At 43.2% G+C, this 25,150-nt stretch overlaps 1 protein-coding gene across 2 annotated transcripts in view; it reads right to left on the reverse strand.

Moving 5' to 3' along the window:
• Positions 1 to 25,150, reverse strand: part of LOXL2 (lysyl oxidase like 2) — a 99,852-nt gene that overhangs the window by 42,375 nt on the left and 32,327 nt on the right. For both annotated transcript variants that reach the window (XR_015695558.1, XM_087706179.1), the window contains exon 4: positions 13,130 to 13,341. Coding sequence is in view for 1 of the 2 variants with exons in the window: in XM_087706179.1 (XP_087562305.1) it covers positions 13,130 to 13,341 (212 nt within the window). In the remaining variant the exon portion in view is untranslated. The remainder of the gene's footprint in view (positions 1 to 13,129; positions 13,342 to 25,150) is intronic.

Below are 25,150 nucleotides of genomic sequence, written 5' to 3' on the forward strand. Positions count from 1 at the left end.
CCTGTGATATTACTAACTCTCCTAGTGCATGCGCACCCACCCTCCCCCCCCACACACACCAAAGAGCCAGAAACTGGTTTTGGGGGTGCATTTTAAGGGGAGAAATGGTTATCTCGGACCCCCATCAGTTTTGAGATACAGGCAGTCTTTGACTTACAACCACAATCGAGCCCAAAATTTATGTTGCTAAGTGAGAGAGTTGTTAGGTTAGAGTTTTGCCCCAAGTTATGATCTTTCTTGCCCCCATTGTTAAGTGAATCAATGCAGTTCTTTAATTAGAAACACGGTTGTTAAGTGAATCTCGCTTCCCCACTGACTTTGCTTGTCAGAAGGTCACAAAAAGGGATCACATGACCCCAGGACATTGCAAACCATCATAAATATGAGTCATGTTTATAAAGTGTCTAAATTTTGATCCCATGATCATGGAGATGTTGCAATAGGTGTAAGTGTGAAGAACAGTCCTAATTCACTTTTTTTCAGTGGCATAAAAGTGTTGTGGCCCACCAGCGGCCAGTGGAGCTGGCAGCAGATTCGGAGAGCGAGGAGATTGGGGAGGAACATGGGGCAGTCCTGGAGTTTGGGGAAGGCTCCGATGAGGACTCTGTGTGGGAGTCAGAGAGGGGGCCAGGGCCATCTGACAGTTATCAGCTGCCTTCAGAGTCAGACATCAGTGAGGCAGACGAACAGCTGGAGCCTGTTCCCAGTGTGCACATCCGCAGAGTTGCAAGCGGAAGGGAACAGCTAAAGAACAGGGGTCGACTTGAGAGTAAGGCCAGAAGTGGGCAGTGAATGGCCCCTCCCAGAGGAAATAAAAGAGGAGCAAAAGGGGAGGGGTGTTTGCAGGAGACAATTAATTCATTCCTGCATTATTGCAAAGTATTGTGGTATCTGAAAGATATCGGCCTGGCCACTCTCCAAACCTGATATAGTTCGGTAATTGTGAACTATCTTGAAAGACTGTGGGGGAGGAAAGACTTTGCTGGAGAGGAATTCACTGTAAATTAAATAAAAGGGGTTTATCGGGACGAGGGCTCGGCTTCGTGCTGCTGGGGAAGCCTAGGTCAGAACAAGAAGTTTGGTCACTAAATGAACTGATGTAAGTTGAAGACTCCCTGTACCAGGCCTCCCTACTCCTCCTCTAAGATTAACCAATGAATCACGCTGTCTGTTTTGATGGAGAAAAAAAATCAACTGAGGAACAATCCCTTTGGCTTATCTGCTAGTTTAGAACAGAACCTTTTATGGCCTCACTGCTAAAACCCTCAAGGATTACGCTCAAGAGGTAAAGGAAATCCTTCGTGCCACATTATGGATAATTTAGGCAATCCTTTCCTTCCACCGGCCTCTAAGTCCTTGAGATAAGATTGGAAGGAAAGAGAGAAATTAACTTTTCCCTTCCACCAGTCTGAAAACCGAAGCCAGATCTCCAAGTATGTCTGGAAAAGGAATTCAGTCAAAGACTGTCAACAACTTTGGGAAGCTCAACGGATTAATAGGAACCATTTGAAAGGAAGATATTTGCCCTGCTTGCCCATAATATCTGTGGCATACGGTGTGGCAATCTTTCGTACAATTCCCGGACACGAGGGAGACGGGAATAAATCACAATGGATTACTCTGTGTCAAAATCAACAATTATTTTGTTAGGGGAGGAAAGAAGACGGTCTTAATTTAGAACCGGTACATCAAATCCACTTGGGTGATTTTGAAATCACCCCAAGGATTAAATATGGCATCAATATTATAAGTCGGCAGACTTGGAAGTAATGCAAGCACTGTTAATGTAATGGTTACATTAACAGACTCTAGGAAATCTAAAAAATACTTCTCTCTTCTTTCGACTTTACAGTCCAAGAAACTTGGGGAGGGGGGTCCTTCTGAGACATTTACTAGACCCCTAGCTTAGCTGCCTATTATTTGTTGCAGAAACTTAGCACTCACCCCTCTCCTAGAAGAATGAAATATTTTAGGAAATATTGAAAAGGCAGAATATTATATTTCCCTTAAGGAGAAATGGAGAAACATTCTCTTGGAGACAGAAAGCAGCCCCCACTTTTCTTAACAGCAGATGTCCCAACTTAAGAGCTTATTGAAAGAAGCCAAGTATCTAGGTAGCTTTATTCATAGGCAAAGCAAATACTACAGGCCGAAATCCATTCAAGATAGGATATTGTGAAACAAAGGCAGCATGGTAGGACTCGAGATCCAAACCAGTCATTAACCCATTTTAGGAATTGCCCAACACTGTTTCAGAAAACAATCTCCATCATTGCTTCATCTCAGTTGTACGACCCCTAGCAAACTTCAACCAAACCTGGGAGCTCAGACAACCTATAGAATCCGTTATGATCCCCACATAACATAACCTACAACAGCCAATAGAGTACATGTTCTTGCACAAGAACAGGAAGCTCAAGTGCAAAGCCCCCCCAAAACCCCCGCTCTCAATCCGCTCTCAACTCCATGTGGTCGGCTGCCCAGAATCCATGTGGTTCTGCTTCATCAATAAACCATCTTTCCAATCAGCCACCATGTTTCCAGTGTCTTTCTCCCAGCTTGGAACTGAACCAGATGGATGTTTTTTCCCACACTGTCCATTGCCTGAACTTCTGGCTCCTCTCCTCCTCCATTCTCCCAAGGTCATTCTCACAGATCATCAACAAGTCGACCATTCTTGATTTATAGGGAGCATTTTAGCAAAGTCATGTTGCAACTGCAGTGATAAGAGTCAGTGAATAAGAAAAGGAGAAGAAAGGAGAGAAGCAATCTGGAACTAAGGAGAAATTTCCTGGCAGAGAGAATAATTAACCAGAAGTTGTGGGTGCTCCATTGCTGGAGGCTTTTAAGAAGAGATTGGGCAGCCATTTGTCTGGAACAGTATAGGGCAGTGATGGCCAACCTTTTTGTCAAGATGTGCCAAAACCAGAGGGAGTGGGGGGTCATGTGCAAGCATACTCACACCCATAATGCAATGCCTCCCCTCTGCACATGTGTGCACAACCCCCCCACCCGCATGCTCGCAGGCCTCACTGAAGCCTCTGGACTTCTGGGAGGCGCATGGGGGTGTTTTTTGCCCTCTGCAGGCTTCAATGGCCCAATGGGCAATCTGGAAGTTCATCCCCGAACTTCCGGTGGGCCCCATTGGGCCGGTTTCTCCTTACCTAGGCTTCAGGGAAGCCTCTGGAGGGCAAAAAATAGCCCAACATGCAAACCGGAAGTTCGGGAATGGACTTCCGGGTTACCTGTTGGATCGTTTTTCTCCCTCTGGAGGCTTCCCTGAAGTCTCCCAAAGGCAAAAAACAGGCGAAAATCAAGATCGAAAATCAGCCTGCCAGCACGAGCTGACAGGACAATGTGTTACATGCCCTCAGAAATGGCTCTGCATGTCACCTGTGGCATGTGTGCCATAAGTTCACCATCACAGGTATAGGGTTTCCTGCTTGAGAAGGGGGTTGGACTAGAAGACCTCCAAGGTCCCTTCCAACTCTATTATTCTGTTAACTTCTGGCTTTTTTTTCAAGAGTATGCTGAACATTGTAAAACTTCTATAAATTCTGTAAATTCATTTAATTCCATATTAAACGACTTAAAAATTTAGAAATGATTTTTTTAAAAAAAGATTTAAAAGCTATGCAAAATGCAATTGAGGGGTTATAAGAGTTAAGGGAAACTCTAAATTAGTTCAGTTGTGTCTTGCTAAAAAAACAATTCCTATCCAATTTCAAGTTGTAAGTAGTGAGTCAATCTTTTTTTTTTTTTTTGGTCAAAGCTTATAAGTAATGCTGGCATTCAACTACATCTATGAGTGAAACTCACAAAGCCTTCTACTTTAGATATTTAATTCTTGGCTCATGAGTAGTCGAGTAGCTATTACAGATCCAAAACTTTTAGATCAGAAATAGAATGCTTCTGAACATCAGAGAGGAAAAAAATGCTTTCTCATAATGTGCTAAGATATTGGTTTTCACTTAGCATGGTGTGCAAATACTACCGTGTTTTAAATCAAACTCTGATTAAGCATAATGTATGGAGTCAATCAACATGGGGGCATTTCCCCCCAAACTGGCCACCCCAACTGGAAATTTGAGGAAACACAATCCCCAAATATCAGATGTTTTATCGAATATCAGAAGTTGTGTTTCTCAAATTTTCCTAGAGAATACTCTAGGAAAAATGCTCAGAAAAATACATTCTAGACCAATGAGATCCCCATTTTACTTCCTGGGATGACAGAAATAAACATTTTCTAGCAGATTAACAGAGTTGGCAGGGACCTTGTAGGTCATCTAGTCCAACCCCCCATGCAAGCAAGAGACCCTACACATTTCTGACGGATGGCAGTCCATTCTCTCCTTGAAAGCTTCCAGGAATGAAGCTTCCACAACTTCCAAAGGCAACTTCTGTTCCATTGAATATAGAATAACAGAATTGGAAGGGACCTTATAGGTCATCCAGGGATGAAGGCGCCACAACTTCCAAAGGCAACTTCTGTTCCATGGGTTGATTGTTCTCCCTGTCAGAAAATTCCTCCTTATTTCCAGGTTGAATCTCTCCTTGTTCAATTGGCAGTCCTTGACTTACCACCACAATTGAGTCCCAGATTTCTGTTGCTAAGAGAGACAGTTGTTAAGGGAGTTTTGCCCCATTTTATGACCTTTCTTACCCCAGTTGTTAAGTGAATCACTGCAGTTGTTAAATTAGTAACACGGCTGTTAAGTGAATTTGGCTTCTCCAAATTCACACAACCCCGGTCATAAACACAGGCCTGTTGTCAAGTGTCCTAGTTTTGATCATGCAACCACAGGGATGCTGCAATGGTCATAAGCATGAAAAATGATCATGTCACTTCTTTCAGTGCTGTTATAACTCTGAACAGTTACTAAACAAACTGTTGTAAGTCAAGAACTAGGTGTACTTGATTACCAGCAATTCAGAGCTGGTGGTATTAATGTATTTAAGTCTATTCAACAAGACCATTAGAATAGAATAAGAGAGTTGGAAGGGGCCTTGAAGGTCTTCTAGTCCAACCCCCTGCTTAAGCAGGAAACCCTACACCACTACAGACAAAGGGATATCCAATCTCTTCTTAAAAACCTCCAGTGCTGGAGCATTTACAACCTCTGGAGACAAGTTGTTCCACTGATTTAACTATTAGGAAATTTCGCCTTAGTTCTAAGTTGCTTTTCTCCTTGATTAATTTCCATCCATTGCTTCTTGTCCTACCCTCAGGTGCTTTGGAGAATAGCTTCCCTCTTCTTTGTGGCAGTCCCTGAGATATTGGAAGACTGCTATCATGTCACCCTTAGACCTTCTTTCCATTAAACTAGACATACCCATTCTTACCCTTTTCTGCCTCTAGAACAGCATAGTTGTCTGAGCTCAAGAAAACAGCAGAAAAGCAAATGACCAGATTTTCCAACTTGATTTCCTCCCCCCTCCACTTTAACAAATTGTCCTCCGAGCAGAAATAAGGAGCAAATTTGGCAGCAAGGATCGGGATGAACTAAGCTGTTTACTTTAGCCAAAGGTCCCATCTGTGAATCATTTCTGCCTGCCCCCAACAAGAGGCTCTACAGCTTCACACGGGTGACCTCAGCACCTAAATGCTGTGGTTCCAGTTTTTAAAAAATGTAAACCCTCAGCTTGGCAGGAAAATCTGCCTTATTTTCTTTTTTCATAGACTGCCTACAGAAGTATGAAGCCAGCTTATTGGAAGGGAGCCACAGCTGCAGACTGGCTTCCCAGTTGCAGCACCGCAATGTGAGTGGAAGATCCCATTTGTGGATAGAGCAATTTATGACGGCATGGTGTAGAAGGAGACCAGAGGGATGAGAGACAGATGAACAGGGCCTCCAAAGAGTCACGTGTAAAAAGAACTCGATCTGAGTGACTGGCGAAGATGTGAATGGAAGCTTTCCTTCCCTTGAGTATACCGGTAGTTCTGGACTTCCAACCACAATCACGCCCAACATTTCTGTTGCTAAGTGAGACTTTTGTTAAGTAAATCATGGCAACAAATCAAGGAGAGAAGCAACTTGGAACTAAGGAGAAATTTCCTGACATTGAGAGCAATGAATCGGTGGAACGACTTGCTTCTAGAAGTTGTGGATGCTCCAACACTGGAAGTTTTTAAGAAGAGATTGGACAACAATTTGTCTGAAGTGCTGTAGGGTTTCCTGCCCAAGCAGGAGGTTGGACTAGAAGACCTCCAAGGTCTCTTCCAATTGTCAATTCATGTCCTGTTCTGTCCTGTCCTGTCCCGTCCCATCCCATCCCATCCCATCCCATCCCATCCCATCCCATCCCATCCCATCCCATCCTATCCTATCCTATCCACTGAATGTGCTGTGCTGTAAGCTTTATTATTCTTAGCCAGTACTATCAGTGGTTGAGTTGATTAACTGGAATTACAGAGTTTGTAGTCCAACTTATCCAGAAGGTGCCAACATTAAGGAAAGTAGAATTAAGTAATTAATTACTTTAATTAATTAACTTAATTAGGTTTTTAAGAAGAGATTGGACACCCATGTGCCTGAAATGGGATAAAGTTTCCTTCCTGAGCAGGGGGTTGGACTAGAAGACCTCCAAGGTCCCTTCGAACTGTCTTGTCCTATCCTATCCTATCCTATCCTGCCCTGTCCTATCCTCTTCGAATGTGTTGTGCTGCAAGCTTTATTACTCTTAGCCAGTACTATCACTGATGAGTTGATTAGCCAAACCGATAGTGGAATTCAAGCCTGGGTTGCAGAAACGGCAGCGACCCAGCCCTGCCACGTCCCCAAACCGCTTCCCTCCCTGCCGCTGGGCTGCCACCATTTTGGTTTTTAGTGACAGTGCATGCGCAGTTCACTGTAAATTGTTCTGCACATGCATGAAGAACAATTTACATTGACCAGCGCACACTCGTGCTGTGAAGTGATAGTAAAACCAGCAGCAACCCATCCCTGGTCATAAGTCACCTTTTCAGTGCCGTTGGAATGTCAAAGAGTCACTAAATGAACTGTTATAAGGACTATGTGTATATCGGGTGGGTGGGTTCCTGCCAGTTCTAACCTCTTCTATAGAAGAGGTTCCACAAATCTACAGGGTCGTTTAGAACCGGTTCCAGCTCCCTCCCCCCTCCCGTCCACACATCATCAAGATGAAGAGCGAAAGGAGGAATTCTGGGAGTTGAAGTCCACAAGTCTTAAAGGGGTCAAGTTTGAACACCCCTGGGGTTTTTTCTAAAGGGTTAGGGGTGCAAGGGTCTTGTAACATGACAGCTTTAAGACTTGCGTGCTTCAAATACCAGAGTTTCTGAGCCAACATTTTGGTTGCTAAGCAAGAGCATTGTTAAGTGAGTTTCACCACATTTTACACGTTGATCACACCCACCAAGCACATGGCTGACAAGCCACTCCCACCCGGTCACATGGCCAGCAAGCCACTCCCACAAAGCAGGCCACACCTACAGAAGAGGTTCTAAAAAAAATTGAAACCCACCACTGCTGTATATGAATCTACAACAGCAAGTTTTTTAAAGAAGGAAAGGAGATGCTACTGGTTGACTTGCAACAGAAAGAAGCTTATAAATTCCTTTGCTGGGTTTTGAAACTGAGTAGCTTTGGATCAGCTGCTAAGGAGGGTTAGGGTGAAAATATTGATTGTCCTTTTTTTGCTTTCAACAAGTGCTTTTTCTCTATCTTCTGCAGCACGCAACTGGAAAATTACAGAAGATTTTGTCGACGTTACTCTGCAAACAATACATAAAGTAGAAGAAACAAAGCATGTATATTTACAGGAGCTGACAATAACTAAGCCAGCTTGGATAATCTCAAAAGTCTAAACATTGGCAGGTCTGGAAATCTGACAGCTGTAGCATAGCCTGGGAAATATAAATAGGTTGCAAAATGGAAATGGCAAACCACATCACCAAGCAGGGAAGAAAACTTCACAGCATGTTTGTGAAGTCATCAGAAGTCAATTTATTTAAGGCTTTGACTTTCCCGGGAGCCAATAAATAGTTTGGTGCATATTCCTGGGATTAGGTAAAGGTAAAGGTTCCCCTCACGCATATGTGCTAGTCGTTCCTGACTCTGAGGGTCGGTGCTCATCTCCGTTTCATAGCCAATGAGCCAGGGCTGTCCGAAGAAGTCTCCGTGGTCATGTGGCCAGCAGGACTAAATGCTGAAGGTGCATGGAGTGCTGTTACCTTCCCACCAAAGGTGGTCCCTATTTTTCTACTTGCATTTTTATGTGCTTTCGAACTGCTAGGTTGGCAGAAGCTGGGACAAGTAACGGGAGCTCAATCCGTTACACGGCACTAAGGATTCGAACTGCCGACCTTTCTTAAGAGCCGAGGTGGCGCAGTGGTTAAATGTAGCACTGCAGGCTACTTCAGCTGACCGCAGTTCTGCAGTTCGGCTGTTCAAATCTCACCAGCTCAGGGTTGATTCAGCCTTCCATCCAGGGGTGGGTTTCTCACCCCGTTCCAACCGGTTTGGTTGGAACGGGGCCGGTGGCATCCTTGTGCACGCGCGCAGTGCACGCATGCGTACTAACATCTGTGTGATGCTCCAGCTGCTCCTGGAGGATCGCGCAGGCGCTGTATGCGTCCTGCGCATGCGTGGAAGCGCAGAACTCATCAAAACCGGGTAAGGAGCGCGGGCGGGTGGGTGGGCCCTTCGCCGTTCCCGGAAGTTACTTACTTCCGGGTTCGCCGACCAACCGGTTCCCGGGGACCGCCGCAAACCGGTTGAAACCCACCCCTGCTTCCATCCTTCCGAGGTGGGTAAAATGAGGACCCGGATTGTTGTTGGGGGCAATATGCTGACTCTGTAAACTGCTTAGAGAGGGCTGAAAGCCCTATGAAGCGGTATTTAAGTCTAACTGCTATTGCTATTGCTATTCTTATTGACAAACTCAGCATCTTAACCACTGAGCCAACGTGTCTCTTTACTCCTGGGATTATACAATAGCAATAGCACTTAGACTTATATACTTCTTCAGAGTGCGTTACAGCCCTAAGCAATTTACAGAGTCAGCCTATTGACCCCAACAATCTGGGTCCTCATTTTACCAACCTTTGAAGAATAGAAGGTTGAGTCAACCTTGAGCCAGTGAGAATTGAACTGTCGAACTGCTGGCGGCTGGCAGTCAGCAGACTTCGCCTACAATACTGTATTCTAACCACTGCGCCACAACAATGCAATGCAGATAGTCCTCGACTTACAACAGTTCATTTAGTGACTGTTCAAAGTTACAACAGCATTGAAAAAAGTGATATAAGCATTTTTCATACTTTTGACCTTTGTAGCATCTCTGTGGTTACATGATCAAAATTTGGCCACTTGGCAACTGACTTATATTTATGATGGTTGCAGTGTCCCGTGGTCTTGTGGTCACCTTTGGTGACCTTCTGACAAGCAAAGTCATTGGGGAAGCCAGATTCGCCTAACAATCGTGTTACTAACTTAACAACTGCAATTCAACTTTTACTGAAGATCTTTCTCTTACCAAACTGTTTGCAACACTTGTATTACCGTATTTTTCAGAGTATAAGACGCACCAAGGTTTTGTAGAGGCAAATAAAAAAAAGTTTTTGTACTCTGCAAATCTCCCCAAAATGGCCCTTTTTCATGAAAACGGGCCCTTCCCCCCCCCCCAAAAAAGGGCATGGATAGCTTTTAGGAGGCTTATAGAAGGCTCCTAGGAGCTAGGGGGGGGCAAAATTGACCCAAAAACGGCCCTTTATTTCCTCATTTCTGCCCTCCTCAGCCCCCAGGAGCATTCTGAAACCTTCCTAAAAGCTATGCACGGCCATTTTGGTTAAGGGGGGGCGGGGTTTCAGGAGGCCAAAAATGCTGTATTCAGTGTATAAGAACACATCCAAATTTTCAGCCTCTTTATACTCCGAAAAATACGGTAGTTTGGATGAAGCATACTTTAAAAGTGTTTGATCTTATTGGGACTAGATCAGAACTGTAACTATGACAGAAGGGGGACAGGAACTAAATGTAACCTAAACATAATAAGGGTTGAATGAAATTTTAATTATTTCAAATTCAGTATTATCCTGCCCCCCATCCATCTCTTCGGAAACATTCCTGGAAGACCAAGTGTGCTTCTCACCACAAATAATGTTGTGTATTGGCCTTAGCAACAGTTGCTGAGACGCAATGCTCCGTTTTGGAAACATCTAAGAGATTTCATGTTGTTTCTGCTGGCCAGGTGAAAATTTCATTTGTCTAAATTGGGCTGTCTTGACATGATCCTCTGTGCAGATGGCCACTGTGGCACTGTGTGAGTATGGTGGGGCTGGCTGCGGTTAGGTGAAGGAGATGTGCTGCCATAGCAACACACAAACACAAACCCAGAGGAGCTGGAGATGGATGCCACCAGGTGGAGAAGGGTGCAGAGGTGACCCCTATAGGTGGGATTGGTGCTGCGGGCATGTGTGCATCAGTGGTGGGGTTCAACAATTTTTACTACCGGCTCTGTGGGCGTGATTTGGCTTGGTGGGCATGGCTTGCTGGCCGTGGCAGGGGAAGGATACTGCAAAATCCCCATTTTCTCCCAATAAGCTGGGACTTGGGAGACAGAAAATAGATGGGGGCGGGGCCAGCCAGAGGTGGTATTTTCTGGTTCTCCAGAACTGGTCAGAACCTGCTGAATCCCACCTCTGGTGTGCATACTTGCTACATATCAAGGGTGGGTTCTGGCTTCTGCTACTGCTGGTTCACTCAAGGACGCACTTCATGCGCAAGCACAGTAGTAAAAAAGAAGAAGCTTCTGCACATTTTTCTACTTGCAAGGAGGAGCGGGAATCTGCTGTGCCACTCAATTTAGGAAATCCTGCTTTCTTGCTAATATAAATCGCACAGCACAGCTGATCATCGGAAAAACTGGTTTGCCTGAACCAGAAGCTTTTTATTTTACTACCGGTTCGGGTGAACAGCTGGTATCTTTGCTACCAGTTCGGTAGCAGTCTGAACCAGTCCAAACTGGTAGCGTTTCACCTCTGCTCTGTGGCCAGGCTCCTCTGAAGAACAAGTCTAAGTGATTACCTATGTGATGCTCAACCTTTCCTGACAGCTTCCCCATTGACTTCACTTTTATGAAGCCAAGAGCGAAGTTTGCAAACGGTGGTCATGCCTCTACAAGACACCGCAACTATCATAAGTGCAAATACTGGATTGCAATCATGTGAATGTGGTGATGTTGGGATGGTTGGAATTTGGAGATGGGTTATAAGTCCTCCTCATGCAGCACAATCATAACTTCAAACAGTTGCAGAATGAGTGGACATTAACCTAAAAGATAAAGTTTCCCTTCGCACATATGTGTTAGGCGCTCCTGACTCTAGGGGGCGGTGCTCATCTCAGTTTCAAAGCCGAAGAGCCAGCGCTGTCCAAAGACATCCCCATGGTCATGTGGCCAGCATGACTAAACACCAAAGGCGCATGGAATGCTATTACCTTCCCACCAAAGGTGGTTCCTATTTTTCTACTTGCATTTTTTAACATGCTTTCTAACGGCTAGGTTGGCAGAAGCTGGGACATGTAATGGGAGCTCACTCCGTTACGCGGCACTAGGGATTCGAACTGCTGAACTGCCGACCTTTCTGATCGACAAGCTCAACATCTTAGCTGCTGAGCCACTGCATCCCCGGGCATTAACCTACTGCAGGACTAACTGTATTATTGGTGACGACCATTTAAACCATCGCTTTTCCTTGTAAGCTTCTCTGGGAATTTGTTTGAGTTGAAGAAAAGGAGATGAATGAATCACGCTGACAGGATGTAGCCATTTTCCTACTTTCAACTGACCAAAATGACCCCACTGAAGAGAGGAAAGACTTAGTCACCAAGCCTGAGGCCCCGTTCCCTCAGGACAGGCAGCTGAGGCTCAACTCACAGAGCAGATAACCAGATTTATTCTGAGTGAGCAGTTGAGCAGGCCATTCCACCCCACCAAAATCAGCAACCAGCTCAAACAAATATAAGCAGGGTGGAGACCAGAGATCCCAAGAAATCCAGAACATTGGTATAGACATGTGATCATTTCTCTCCCCACGTGTAAAACAAAACACACCAGGCCATCTGGAATCACTTCCACACCAATGGTTTGTCAATATATTATACAATAAAAACCCAGGATGGTCTTAAGAAATCCACTCTGATGCGGTTTTTAAGAATTCCATTCCATAAACCTCCTCCTTTCTCCCCCCCCCCCACAACTTCATTTTAATTTCATCATTTTTCACTAACGAAGTATTTGAAACTTGGCTGGCCAGTGAAATCCTGCAAAGAGGAGACACTAGGAAAAAAGAATCCTTCATGGAAACTTGAAGAGCAAGCATGGAAAGCGGAAGACTTGGTACCTTCAGACCTTATTCCATCTTTGGTCAGGACAAACGGTTCAAATTATGTTGCTCAAGAGAATATGCTTCACAGCTGTCCGAAGGCCTCTTTTTGTCAAAAACGATGAAGGAAATTAAGAGTTGAAGCTCTTCAGATGTTGACAACAAAACACACAGAAACTACCAGAATTTTTCCAACTCCTATTTGGAAAGGGCTGCTTCCAAATAGATCTGCATATGTACCATATTTTTCAGAGTATAAGACACATTCTCTTCCCCCCTAAAAGGGGGTGAAAATTTGGGTGTATCTTATACACTGAATTTAGCCCCACCCACCCGCTGGCTCCCACCCTTTGGCATCTGCCTCCCATCAAATTGCCTCCTTGAAGCAAACAGCAAACAGCCTGTTTCAGTTTCAGCTTCAGCACAGCCTCCGCATCCTATTTTTGGCCTCTGCACGCCCATTTTCGGCCTCCGTGCACCCCGTTTTCCACCCATTCTGATCCCTGCCACCCAAAACAGGTGGAAAATGAGGCGCGTGGAGGCAGCAATAGGCTATGGCAATCCATGTATCCTGAAACAGCTGATCGTCGGGAGGCTGAGCCAACTGACAAACAGCTGCTTGTGCTAATCAGGCTGTGCTGAAACTGAAACGGGTAGTTTGCTGTTTGCTGCAAGGAGGCAAATTGCTGGGAGGCAGAGATAATTTTTTATACTTATACTCCGAAAAATACAGTATTCTTGAAGTTTAAGACTGTAACTATCCCTTAGACAAGTGCCTCTTACTTGTAGGCTTTGACATTGTATTTCTTCTCCGATGGAAATCCAAACATGCCGCAGACAACACGGGAATTTTTGTTGGTCCAGTTTTTGTCGCAGATCTGTTTCCAAGTGCCCCCTTCTTTGATCTCCACGTAACCCTCCGTTACAGGGATGCGTTTGCGAGAGGCTGAAAAGACGGCACGTATTCGGACATCTTCTACTTTGATGTTTGTGTTCTAAGGAATGAAAGGAAGATAAAGAGTTTCTTTTTTAGGCACAGGCCAGTGGAAAATGCCAGAGGGGAGACAAATATCCTTTAAACCAGGGGTATCAAACTCAAGGCCTAGGGGGACCGGACCAGCCCATGGGGTGCTTAGATCTGGCCCGCGGTGCCCCTGCCAGTGAAAACGGAAACTTGGGAAGGCCACTTGCAGCCGTCAGAGGCTCCGTTTTTGACCATGATAGCCTTCTGCAGCCTTCTGTCAGTGAAAACGGAGCTCGGAGGAATGTACGGGCTCCTTTTTTGCTGGCAGAGGGCTGCAGGAGGCCCTTGCAGGCTGAAAATGGAACCCAGGTGGGTTGTCCATGGCCTCCCTGAGCTCTGTTTTCACTGGCAGAGGGCTACAGGAGGCTGTGGCGGCCAAAACAGAGCCCAGGCGGACTGAGTGACATCAAGCTGGCGACTCCCCCTGACCACTCTCTCTGGCCATCAAGGTCAAACACAACCCTGATGCAGCCCTCAATGAAATCGAGTTTGACACCCGTAATTTAAACCAGCCAGCCAACCAACCAACCAAAGGTGGTATTCAGCAGGTTCTGACCAGTTCTGGAGAACTGGTAGCAGAAATTTTGAGTAGTTCGGAGAACCAGTAAATATCACCTCTGGCTGGCCCCACCCTCATCTATTCTCTGCCTCCCAAGTCCCAGCTGATCGGGAGGAAATAGGGATTTTGCAGTATCCTTCCCCTGGAGTGGGGTGGGAATGGAGATTTTACGGTATCCTTCCCCTGTCATGCCACCAAGCCACACCCACCATGTCATGCCATGTCACGCCACACCCACCAAGCCACTTCCACAGAACTGGGAGTAAAAAAAATTGAACCCCACCACTGCAACCAACCCATCAAGCAACTCCCAAAAATATAGAGTTGTGAAAAGCTGCACAGTATTGTGGCATAGCGCTTCAAAGAAGTCGCTAGATGTCTTTGAACAAATCACTTCCTCTGAACCCAACCTTCGCTTCTCCATTTTTCCCCTTTGCATTTTATTGTAACACCTTTGCTTATTGTGAGTCATTGAGAATCAAGTGACATACATGTATAAATAAATAAATAAATAAATCTAGAAGGAACCAAATATCACAGATGGATTAATCAAACCTGTGCGCTAAAATCAGTCAAATTCTTTCCAGTAACGCTGGACAGAAAATTGGGGTCCTCCAAAGGTTTAAGAATTTAACACCAATTAACAGAGTTGCAAGGGACATCATGGGTCATCTAGTCCAACCCCCCGTCCAAGCAGGAGACTCTACACCATTTCTAACACATGGCAGTCCAGTCTCTTTTGAAAGCCTGCAGGGAAGCCTGCAGAGTGGTGCTAACCATTCCACTTGTTGAGTCATGACTTCAGTTGCCACAACTATCTTGGGAGTCATTGTTTAGCAACCTTTGAGGGTCACAGCTCCCCGCCCTTCACACTTGTGGTTTCATCTCGCTAGAGGGAGAAAAATTTCATCTGAGATTTTCTAAGACTCCTGTGCTTTGCTTGGAAGAACAGCATGGAGTGCTGAAACGATGAGTGGGGATGAGTCACAAAAAGCGAGGTATTTCCATATTCCTGCCTACGTGAGATTTCCAGAATAGCCAATCCCACAGGGTTTTCTTTCAGGGAAGACTGAGCAGACTCGGAAAAAATGTTATTTGCTGCATCAATAAGTAGCTAAAAAGGAAACTAATTCCAGAGAAGGCTTATGTACATTTTTAAAAGCTGCTTCTTTGTCTCTACCACTCAGCAAATTCATGTTTCTATTTCATGACCTCAGGACTGTGGAATTTTTCTCTTCCCATTTTTAAATGCAATACCTCCAAAGGGCAAAAGGGTTTGAAACACTTATTATAGACAATCTTTATTTATATATATAAAACATTTCAACCAAACCTGGTACACAGATGACTTAATCTCTGGGATGGGTGTGTGCTCTGTTAAGATACAGCCTGTTGTGCCTTAAAATGGCTTCTACTCTACTGCCGTAAAATGCCCTTCACATCCTGGACATAAATTGTTTCAACTTCTACCCTCAAAACGACACTATAGGGGACTGCACAGCAGAACAACTAGACACAAGGACAGTTTTTCCCCAAACGCCATCACTCTGCTAAACAACTAATTCCCCCACCACTGTCAAATTATTCACTAAGGCTGCACTACTGTTAATCTTCTCATCGTTCCTATAACTCATCTCCTCCCACTTATGATTGCAGGACTGTAACTTTGTTGCTTGTATCCTTACAATTTATATTGATATTGATTGTTTCCTGATTGCTTATTTGTACCCTATGACTATCATTATGATTCTTGACGAAGGTATCTTGTCTTTTTATGTACACTGAGAACATATGAACCAAAGACAAATTCCTTGTGTGTCCAATCACACGTAGCCAATAAAGAATTCTATTCTAAACACTTTTACTTAATTTTGGGTAATTTATCCACGTTTGGCAAGTACTGGGCTTAACAGACCCAATCCTTCACACAGTTTACCCATCCTCCCTGTTATTTGTTCTTCTCTGCTCTCCTTCCTGGTCGTCTGCATCTTTCCGGTGTTTGACCAAAACTGGACAAAAATGTACCAATGCAGCTTAAAGCATAAAGCAGAGCTGTTACTTCCTGTAATCTCAGTATTACAACATTGGTGCCATCCAAAAATGCCCTTGGCTCTGTTGGCAGCTGCCCACATTGCTGGCTCATGCTTCATGTGTCGTTTACCAGAACAGATGCTAGAAAAGAAATTAGCACGCAAAGCTCAAAAGTATTTGCAACTCCAGCCATCCGCTATAATCTTTCTCTCTGTGTAAGCATATGGATTTTGCAGCCTGGGAGGGCTACTGTTCTGCTTGGACAAGCCAACATATGGAGTGAGAAAAAGCCAAGGAAAAACACAACTTAGTTTGGGTGTCGAAGAGCAGCTGCTGTATCATGAGGTCTGATGAGCTGACTTGGCTGCTCTCCAGGGCTGGTGTGGGGAGATTTGAAGTCAGTAGTCCCATTGGTGCAGTGAGATACCTAAGTATCGGGGACCTGAGCCAGGGGAGACACGCTCTTCTCACTGGGATGTGCTTCAAAAATTGGAGAGAGAGAGAGAGAGAGAGAGAGCAAGAAGGAGCAGGGGAAGGAGAGTAGAGTAAATTTTTGTGGCTGGAGTGAACGGACAAGCTGGAGAGAAGTTGGAGAGTAAAGTGAAGTGAATTGTGTATTGCAACACATACTCACTGCAGCTAGGATTGCTTTCGCACAAAACTGGGGGGGGAAATCAATACACTCGCAGATGAAGCAATAATTAGAAAAGTACTCGAATGTGCAGAGATGGACAAAATAACAATAGAACTAAAAGAAAGAGAAGAATTGGATTTTTATAAAATATGGAATAGAATTTATAAGTGGCTAGAAAACAGAAGCCAAAACAGAAAGTAGAGAATGTAAATATAATGGTGATATAAATAATTAATATTATTATAAGTGTTAGTCCTGCTGTTGTTATATTATAGGACGATGTAAAAGCAATAGGAATGCAGAATGGAGAACTATAAAGGCTAAACATGAAAGCCGATACAGAAGGCGGTATAATTACTTTACATTGTTGTGTATGTTTTGTGTTTGGTTTTTTTCTTGTTGTGTTTTTCTTTCTGTTTTTAAAGATTAAAACGTTCAATAAAAACTATTTTTAAAAAAAGAATTGTGTATTGCAACTGTCGGTTCCTGCTTGAGGACAGGAGAAGAACAGCTTCCATGGAATAAGGGAAGATCCAGAGGGACAAGCTCCACCCAAACCCTGAGGGGGGAAAGAGACCTTTGCCCAAGATCCTGGAGAGGATGGAGAGAATCAACTGCTTGTACAGAATCGGTGATTGAAGAGAGTGGAAGAAAACTGGGCAGACAATCCTTCTACTAATGGAGAAGAAGGTGAGCGGCTGCAAACTCTGATGGACTTATATCTAAAGGTAAAGGTTTCCACTGTCCAGTCATGTCCAACTCTACAGCATGGTGCTCATCTCCATTTCTTAGCTGAGGGACCCAGCATTGTCTGAAGATGCTTCTGGGGTCATGTGGCCAGTACCAGAGGTGGTATTCAACCAGTTTGGACCATTTCACCCAAACCAGTAGCAGAAATGGTGGACGGGCCTGCCCATCCACCCCGGCTCTTAGACACGTTTTTGAAGCCAGGCGCATGTGTGGAAGGTGCACGCATGAGCAAAGCACATGTGCGGAAGGCCGGGCGCATGTGTGGAAGGGCCAGCCATGAACCAGTGGTAACAAAGTGTGAAACCCACTGTTGGTCAGCATGACTATACACTGAGGCACACAGAACCCTGTTACCTTCCTACCGAAGTGGTACCTATTTATCTACTCACATTTGCATGTTTTAGGTTGACAGGAGCTGGGCAAGGGGCTGAACCCACCCTGTTGCCATCCTTGAATCCAGGCTGTCAATAGACAAGCTCAGCATCTTTAACCACTGAGCCATAAGCCCCCACCGGAAATATATCTACTGAGCTTTTACAGTTGACTCCAGACCTCCTAATCCCTGGTTCAACAGTTCAACCACAATACTTCACTGCTTCTCTGCTTGAAGCTACAATGCACAGATATTTGGACCATTACTATGTTAACTGCAGTGGGGAAAACAAGATTTCACATAACATCCTTTCTGCTTTTTTCCAATTCTCAAGATTTTTTGCAGTGACTCATGTTATTTTTTTCTCATGGGGTATTTCCAGCAGTCGGGCAATAACCTCATTGTTTAAGGTTCCCATCATAGATATTGTATAATTCACATAGATTTTCTAATAATTGTACATGGAATTGGGGAGTGGAGGAATTAGAGGGGGAAAAATGAAATTTAGGAGGAAAAGATAACTTCTCACCATAACAAGATTATCCCACTGACTTGGGATATGAGCAGGGGTGGGATTCAAAAATGTTAGTAACTGGTTCTCTACCCAGTTGCTGGGTGGGCGTGGCTTACTTGGCCTCCTGCACCACATTGGGGGGAGGTGTTCGCCCTCCCCAGACTCTGGAGGCTTTTCCCGAGCCTCCAGGAGCGTGAAAATGGCCTCCCCCGAGCTCCGGAGGCTGAAAACAGGTCCATTTCTGAACTTCCGGTAGGCCCCTTTTTTTTACCCCCCCCCCAAGAGGCTCCCACACTTACCTGGCATGATGAACAGGCTGCATGGAGACTCTTGGGAGGGCAGGGCAAGATGGGCAGGGCCAGCCAACCGTTACAACAACCAGTTCAGGGAACCAGATGTAAAATTAACATACGATTTGCCCAAATCAGTGTGAATCAGCTGAATCCCACCCCTGGATGTGAATTGCCTACATGTTCCCACCACATTGTGTAAGCTACTACTAATACATTTGGCAACTGATAACTCTCTATGGTATTTTTACTGATACCATGCCTGAAAGGTTGGTGATTTATGGATTTCTAAATGACTAAGGCATGGGTTATGGGAAGAAGAGATATTTGCTGTAATCTTATCGGGATTGAAGAGTTATTAAGTTTATTTATACTTGGGATGAGGATAGAAAGTCACTTTTTAAATATTTCTTTTCTTTTTCTTTGCACCCTTTGTTCTCTCTACTGCTCAGTTTTCTCTGAGTTTATTTTGTATTTGCTTTCATTATTGTAATTACAATTCCCAATAAAAATATTTTAAAAGGACTTCTAATGAATTTTATCAGCTCCATGCATTTTAGCAGAAAGGCCCATTTAAGACTGCATCCCTTTTTCTCCTTTGCTGCTTCATAACCTGGTATTTGTATCCCTTGAAGTAATAGTCTCTATCTTTTTGTGTAGTGTTACGTAGACTAAAGTGTGAATACTTAATCCTGAACAAAAACCTTTAACATCAAAAGAACAGTCAAGCAACATGTAGCCTATTTCTGAGACAACATGAAAGGAAGCAATGGAAAAACCATCTCCCTCTCTGATGTCATCAGTAACTGAGTTTTTACTGGAAGTCTAACATTTATTAAGGATAATTTCCACGAATTATTCTGAATTTACAGCTTGCATTAAGTAATAATCTTTGGTTTATTAGTTCAATTTTATAATATGGCGTGAACTAGCCATTTGTCAAGCAAGGTTTATGGCAGTATATTTTGCAAAAGAAGCCAAAGCTGGTTTATTCCACAAACCGTAATTAAACCAAATGCAGCTTACTGCAAGATGTGACTCCTGCTAGCTACTGACCTTGGCTGACTGAATAAAAACTCTTGGATTGAATAAAAAGCGATGGCTGACTCAGTTGGCAGTAAATTGTTCCTCTTTCAGTGCAAGATTCAATTAAAATTGTGGCTCAAAAGTTCTCCTTGAAAAGGACATTCCTTTCCAACTGTGAGAAAGAAACATGGGTGATCTATTCAGATGTTGGCTACAATGCACAGAACATGCAAGACTAAAAGAAAAGCAAATATACTTTTTCCTTTGGAAGTATGACATTTTCTTTGGGCAAATCTGTGTAATCAGTAATTGAATACAGTATTTTTTTTCTTTTTCTTATCTAACCCTCCTTCTTTCTGTGTTTATCTTACCAGTATCTTTCTATTCGAAGGAAAGAGAGGGAGGGAGGGAGGGAGGGAGAGAGAAAGAGAGATAGAGAGAGAAACTAGAGTTACTAAGAATAATTTCCATGAATTATTCTGAATTTACAGTTTGCATTAAGTAATAATCTTTGGTTTATTAGTTTCATTTTACAATATGGTGTGAACTAGCCATTTGTCAAGAAAGATTTATGAGTATATTTTGCAAAAGAAGCCAAAACTGGTTTATTCCACAAACCATAATTAAACCAAATGCAGCTTACTGTAAGATGTGACTCCTGCTAGCTTCTGACCTTGACTGACTGAATAAAAACTCTTGGATTGAATAAAAAGCGATGACTGACACAGTTGGCAGTAAATTGTTCCTCTAGTCCAACACCACCACCCGCTGCTCAAGCAGGAGACCCCTATATCATTGGAGACAAATGGCTGTCCAGTCTCTTCTTGTAAACCTCCAATGATGGAACACCCACAATTCTCATTGTCAGGAAATTTGTCCTTAGTTTAGGTTGAATCTCTCTTTGATAAGTTTTGACCTGTTATTTCTTGTCCTTCCCTAGGTTGCTTTTAATTTCTGTGACTGCCCCACAAGTACTAATAGATTGCTATCAGGTCACCCTTAGTCCTTCTTTTGTTAGACTAGATATACCAAGTTTATACTTATGTATAGTCTGAGAGAGGGGGGGGAGAATAAGAGAGAGAGAGAGAGAAAGAAAGAAAGAAAGAAAGAAAGAAAGAAAGAAAGAAAGAAAGAAAGAAAGAGAGAGAGAGAAAGAAAGAAAGAGAGAGAGAGAGAGAAAGAAAGAGAGAGACAGAGACACAGAGAGAGAGAAAGAGAGAGGGAGAATGAGAGAGAGGGAGAGGGAGGGAGAGAGAGAGAGAGAGAGAGAGAGAGAGAGAGAGGGAGAGAGAGACAGCATTTCATGAGCTACTTTTTCTCTTAATCCAAAGTTTCTCAGCCAGCTGTGTGGAGAAATTGGGAAACTTTCCCTGAATATGAGGGGAGAACAAATATGAAGTCATTTTTTGATCAAGTATGCTAAGACAAATAAACTGATCATGACAACAAAGCATTTTCTTCTGTCCAAGATTGGAACAGTCTCTTTGGCGTGCAGTGACTAAATACTGTTTTGCACTATTCTGCATTATTTACATTCAAATGGCAGAGGACTCATTTATCTCTTGATTTCGGTTTATGGAAAGTTTGTTCCTACCCCAGTCAACAGTACTTTAACCCCAGATAGTTTTCAGTTGTTATTTTATGTTTACAGAAGTGGCAGTTATTATCAACGGAATTACATGATATTTAAGTCTGCAAAATTCAGAAGAACGCCTCTGAACCTATAAATATCCTCAGAAAATGGTGGTTGGATCCAAATTTTGGATGGAATAATTGGTGGGATTTAAGATATAAAAGTTTGATAGCTTCTTGGGTTTCATCCCAAGCCTGGCCACAAAACATTCACTGTTTCCTTGTCTATTTTTCCCAATAGATTTTTTTTCTTCTTCTGAAATCCTGGGATCCCCCCATTCCTTTTAATAGAATTAGAAAGCATGTTTCAGGAGAGCTTCTCAGATTTCCTACCAACTGTGAGTTAAAACAATCACTGAATTTTGAGGCACTGCCAAGCCTTTAGGAAGTTTGAGTAATACTAAAAAAGGCATCATTAACAGGCCTTTGAGCTGAAAAACTCATAATATATAAAGAAAAAGTAGTTATTTCCCCCCACTGACAGTGGGCAAATGGAAAAGTGAGTTGGGTAGAAAGCCAAAGGAAATAAAAGATAATCAGACACTGTTTTAGACATGTCATGAGCTCATGGCAATCAGGGAATGTTGTGGTAAATTCCCCGACTTTAAAAAACTACAATACAATGGTCTCAAATATAAGAAAAAAGAAAACACTTCAATTCAGCTCCATATGATCACATCACTGGAGTTTCCTTGGCAACTATCTACTGCCTTCTCCTACTTCTTAATCTATTGCCTTCTTCTGTGGGCGTGGGTTGGTGGGCTGGTTATGTGGTCATGTGACATGGACTCAGTTCGACATGCAAAAATTTTTGTGTGCATGTGCTTGCTTCGCATGTGCTCATGCCAAACACAGGCTCCACGTGCACATTTGCCCGTAAAAAGTTATGCGCATGCGCACGTTAGGAAAGGAAAAATAAATTTTTGCAATGAAGATTGTTCTGCACCTGCGCAGAACAGAACATCAAGATGGTGCCGCCGCTGATAGAACCGGTTCGGGAGCGTGGCAAGCTGAGTTACTACCTACTCGGCTGAACTGGTCCGAACTGGTAAGAAACCACCTCTGGTGGGCATGGCTATGTGATCATGTGACTGTGGGCATGGCCAGGTTGTCATGTGACTGGGTGGGTGTGGCCAATTTTGCCAGGGAGCAGGGGGTTGGACTAGATGATTTCTGAGGTGCCTTCCAGTCCTGGATTGCTGTGCTGTTTCTAAGTTTTGTTTTAAATCCCCCAGAATAACTCTTAGCTTTAGAATTTCATGGCCTTCCGCTAATCAATCTGTTTAGATTTCAGTGATCAGAAACACTTGGCAAGGATCTATCGCTTGCTGTAATATGTCAAACATTAGGATTCATTTGACAAGTAGGATTATAATACAAAATGTGCTATGACTATTTCTTCACTAATGACCTCACCAAAATGACATAAAGTCTGTATTCATTATTTTAACTTTGACACAAGTGTAGTTGATGCCTTCAGAAATGGTTTAGGTGTGAAAAGGATCACAGGCAGGTAGAAAGAGATTATTATTAGACAATTAGCCCATATGGATTTGATCCAGAGTTAGCTATAATCAGACTATAGTTTTTGTCCTCAGTGGGATGCATTTAAGCTTGATTCAGAATGGACAATGTTTGTTTGAAAAAGCAGATATCAATATAACTTCAGATAACTCATGAGGTTCATAAATGTATTGTGATATTGACTATATTGTTAACGGATTAGATATCTTGTTTTTGAATTAGATGGTTTAATGTTTTAACTGTTCTAATGCTTTTTTATGTTTATATTGTTTTAACCTGTTTTTAACATTTTATTATATATATTTGAATTGTGAGCTGCCCAGAGTTATTTGCTGAGGTGGGCAATCAATCCATCAAACCAACAAATCAAACTTATTTCACTTGAAAATCTTATCTTCCCTAATGCTTGTGGTCACATTTCAATAATACACTGATTTCAGTTGCACTTATAATATAGATAGTCCTTGAATTATGACCAACATTTCTATTGCTAAAGGAGACATTTGTTAAGTGAGTTTTGTTCCATTTTACAACCCTTTTTGCCACAGTTCTTAACTGAATCACTGCAGTTGTTAAATTAGTAACATGGTTGTTAAGTGGATCTGGTTTCCCCCTTCACTTTGCTTGTCAGAAGGTTACAAAAGTTAAAAAGTTGACCCCAGAAAGTCATAAATATGAGTCAGCTGCCCACATGCCCACATGGAGATTCTGCAACGGTTATAAGTGTGAAAAATGGTCAGAAGACACTTGTTCAATGTTATTGTAATTTTGAATGGTAACTAAATTAACTGCTATAAGTCAATACATTACCTGTATTGTACCATTTTTTAAACTTAATCTATCAAACAAATACCAATGTCCAAAATATCAGCCTTGTAGCAGAAATAGCTATCTTGAATTACTGGCCCTCTTCAAAAGGTTAAGTATGCAGCAAGCACTGACTCTGATCCAACAGGATAACTGCTCAAACTTTGTTTGGCCCTGTTCCTCACATTCTAGTTCTTAGCCAAGTGTTCATTAAGAAGAACTCATTCCTGGCCAGGAGGTTGTATATAGAGATGCTGAGGTCAGGCTTCCTTTGAAATAAAACATATTTTCTACACTGAACTAAAATAAATAATGTTGAGACTCTGGAGAAAGTGCAGAGAAGAGCAACCAGGATGATGAAGGGACTGGAGGCTAAAACATACGATGAACAGTTGCAGGAACTGGGCATGGCTAGCCTAGTGAAGAGAAGGACCAGGGGAGACATGATAGCAGTCTTCCAATATTTGAGGGGCTGCCACAGAGAGGAGGGGGGGTCAAGCTATTCTCCAAAACACCTGAAGGCTAGACAAGGAACAATGGATGGAAATTGAACAAGGAAAGATTCAACCTAGAAATAAGGAGGAACTTTCTGACAGTGAGAACAATCAACCCATGGAACATATGTTGCCTTTGGAAGTTGGGGCATCTTCATCACTTGAGACTTTCAAGAAGAGGCTGGACTGTCATTTGTCAGAAATGGTCTCGGGTCTCCTGGTTGGGTGGCGGGTTGGATTAGATGACCTACAAGGTCCCTTCCAACTTTGGTAATCTGTTAATATTCTCGGGCTCTCTCCTTCAGATCATTTTCTGACCCTTTTCCGATTCCCCCACACTTTGTTTTTTCTCTTTGGGGAAACAGCCCGTCCTTCTTTTAAAACTCTCCCACAAGCCACAATCTAGTTTTCCTTCAAGAAGCTGAAGCATCCAGAGAATGCACTAGCATATACTCTCAATATGTACAGTCTCAGATGAGACAGACATGGCCCCTTAAAAGTGCATCTGTTTGAAAGCTCCAACATTGGTCGGAGTAGACATCCTAATCTTTGGACACAGAATTCCTTTCTTCTTTTTGATGCATTCCCTGCGCGCATGGCATTTTTTTCTGGCAGTACCTCTGGCACCAGGAATGCTAAACTTTTGAGTTTGGGGGAAGGGCAGGGGGATCCTGGGAATTCCTCAAGCAGTTTACAGTGACCCTGCACTTGCTAATCCAACTCATAACGATGGCCTCAAAAGTGCTTTTTCAGCAAATAACTGGACTTTCTTGTTTTTTCTTGGAAGATATTTTGCTTTTCATCCAAGAAGCTTCTTCAGTTCTGACTGGATGGTGGAGAATGGAAGGATTTATGTTCCTTGCAGACAGCTCATTAAAAAAGATGCAAATGGCCAACTATCTGCAAGGAATATACATCCTTCCATTCCCCACTATCCTGTCAGAGCTGAAGAAGATTCTTGGATGAGAAGCGAAAAAGTCTTCAAAAGAAAAAACAAGAAAGGCCAGTTGCCTCCTGAAAAAGCCCCTTTGGGACTAAGAATCTCTACAGACATTTAGCTATACAATTTGGGATGAAGACCCTTTGAATGGTGTGGGAGTAGGAATGGATTTCCAGGGGGGAAAATTATAGACTACAGGAACCATT

This window comes from Thamnophis sirtalis, unplaced genomic scaffold, assembly GCF_051295495.1.
Source record: "Thamnophis sirtalis isolate CommonGarterSnake01/CBP01778 unplaced genomic scaffold, rThaSir2_p1.2 scaffold_2, whole genome shotgun sequence".
Lineage (NCBI taxonomy): Eukaryota > Metazoa > Chordata > Lepidosauria > Squamata > Natricidae > Thamnophis > Thamnophis sirtalis.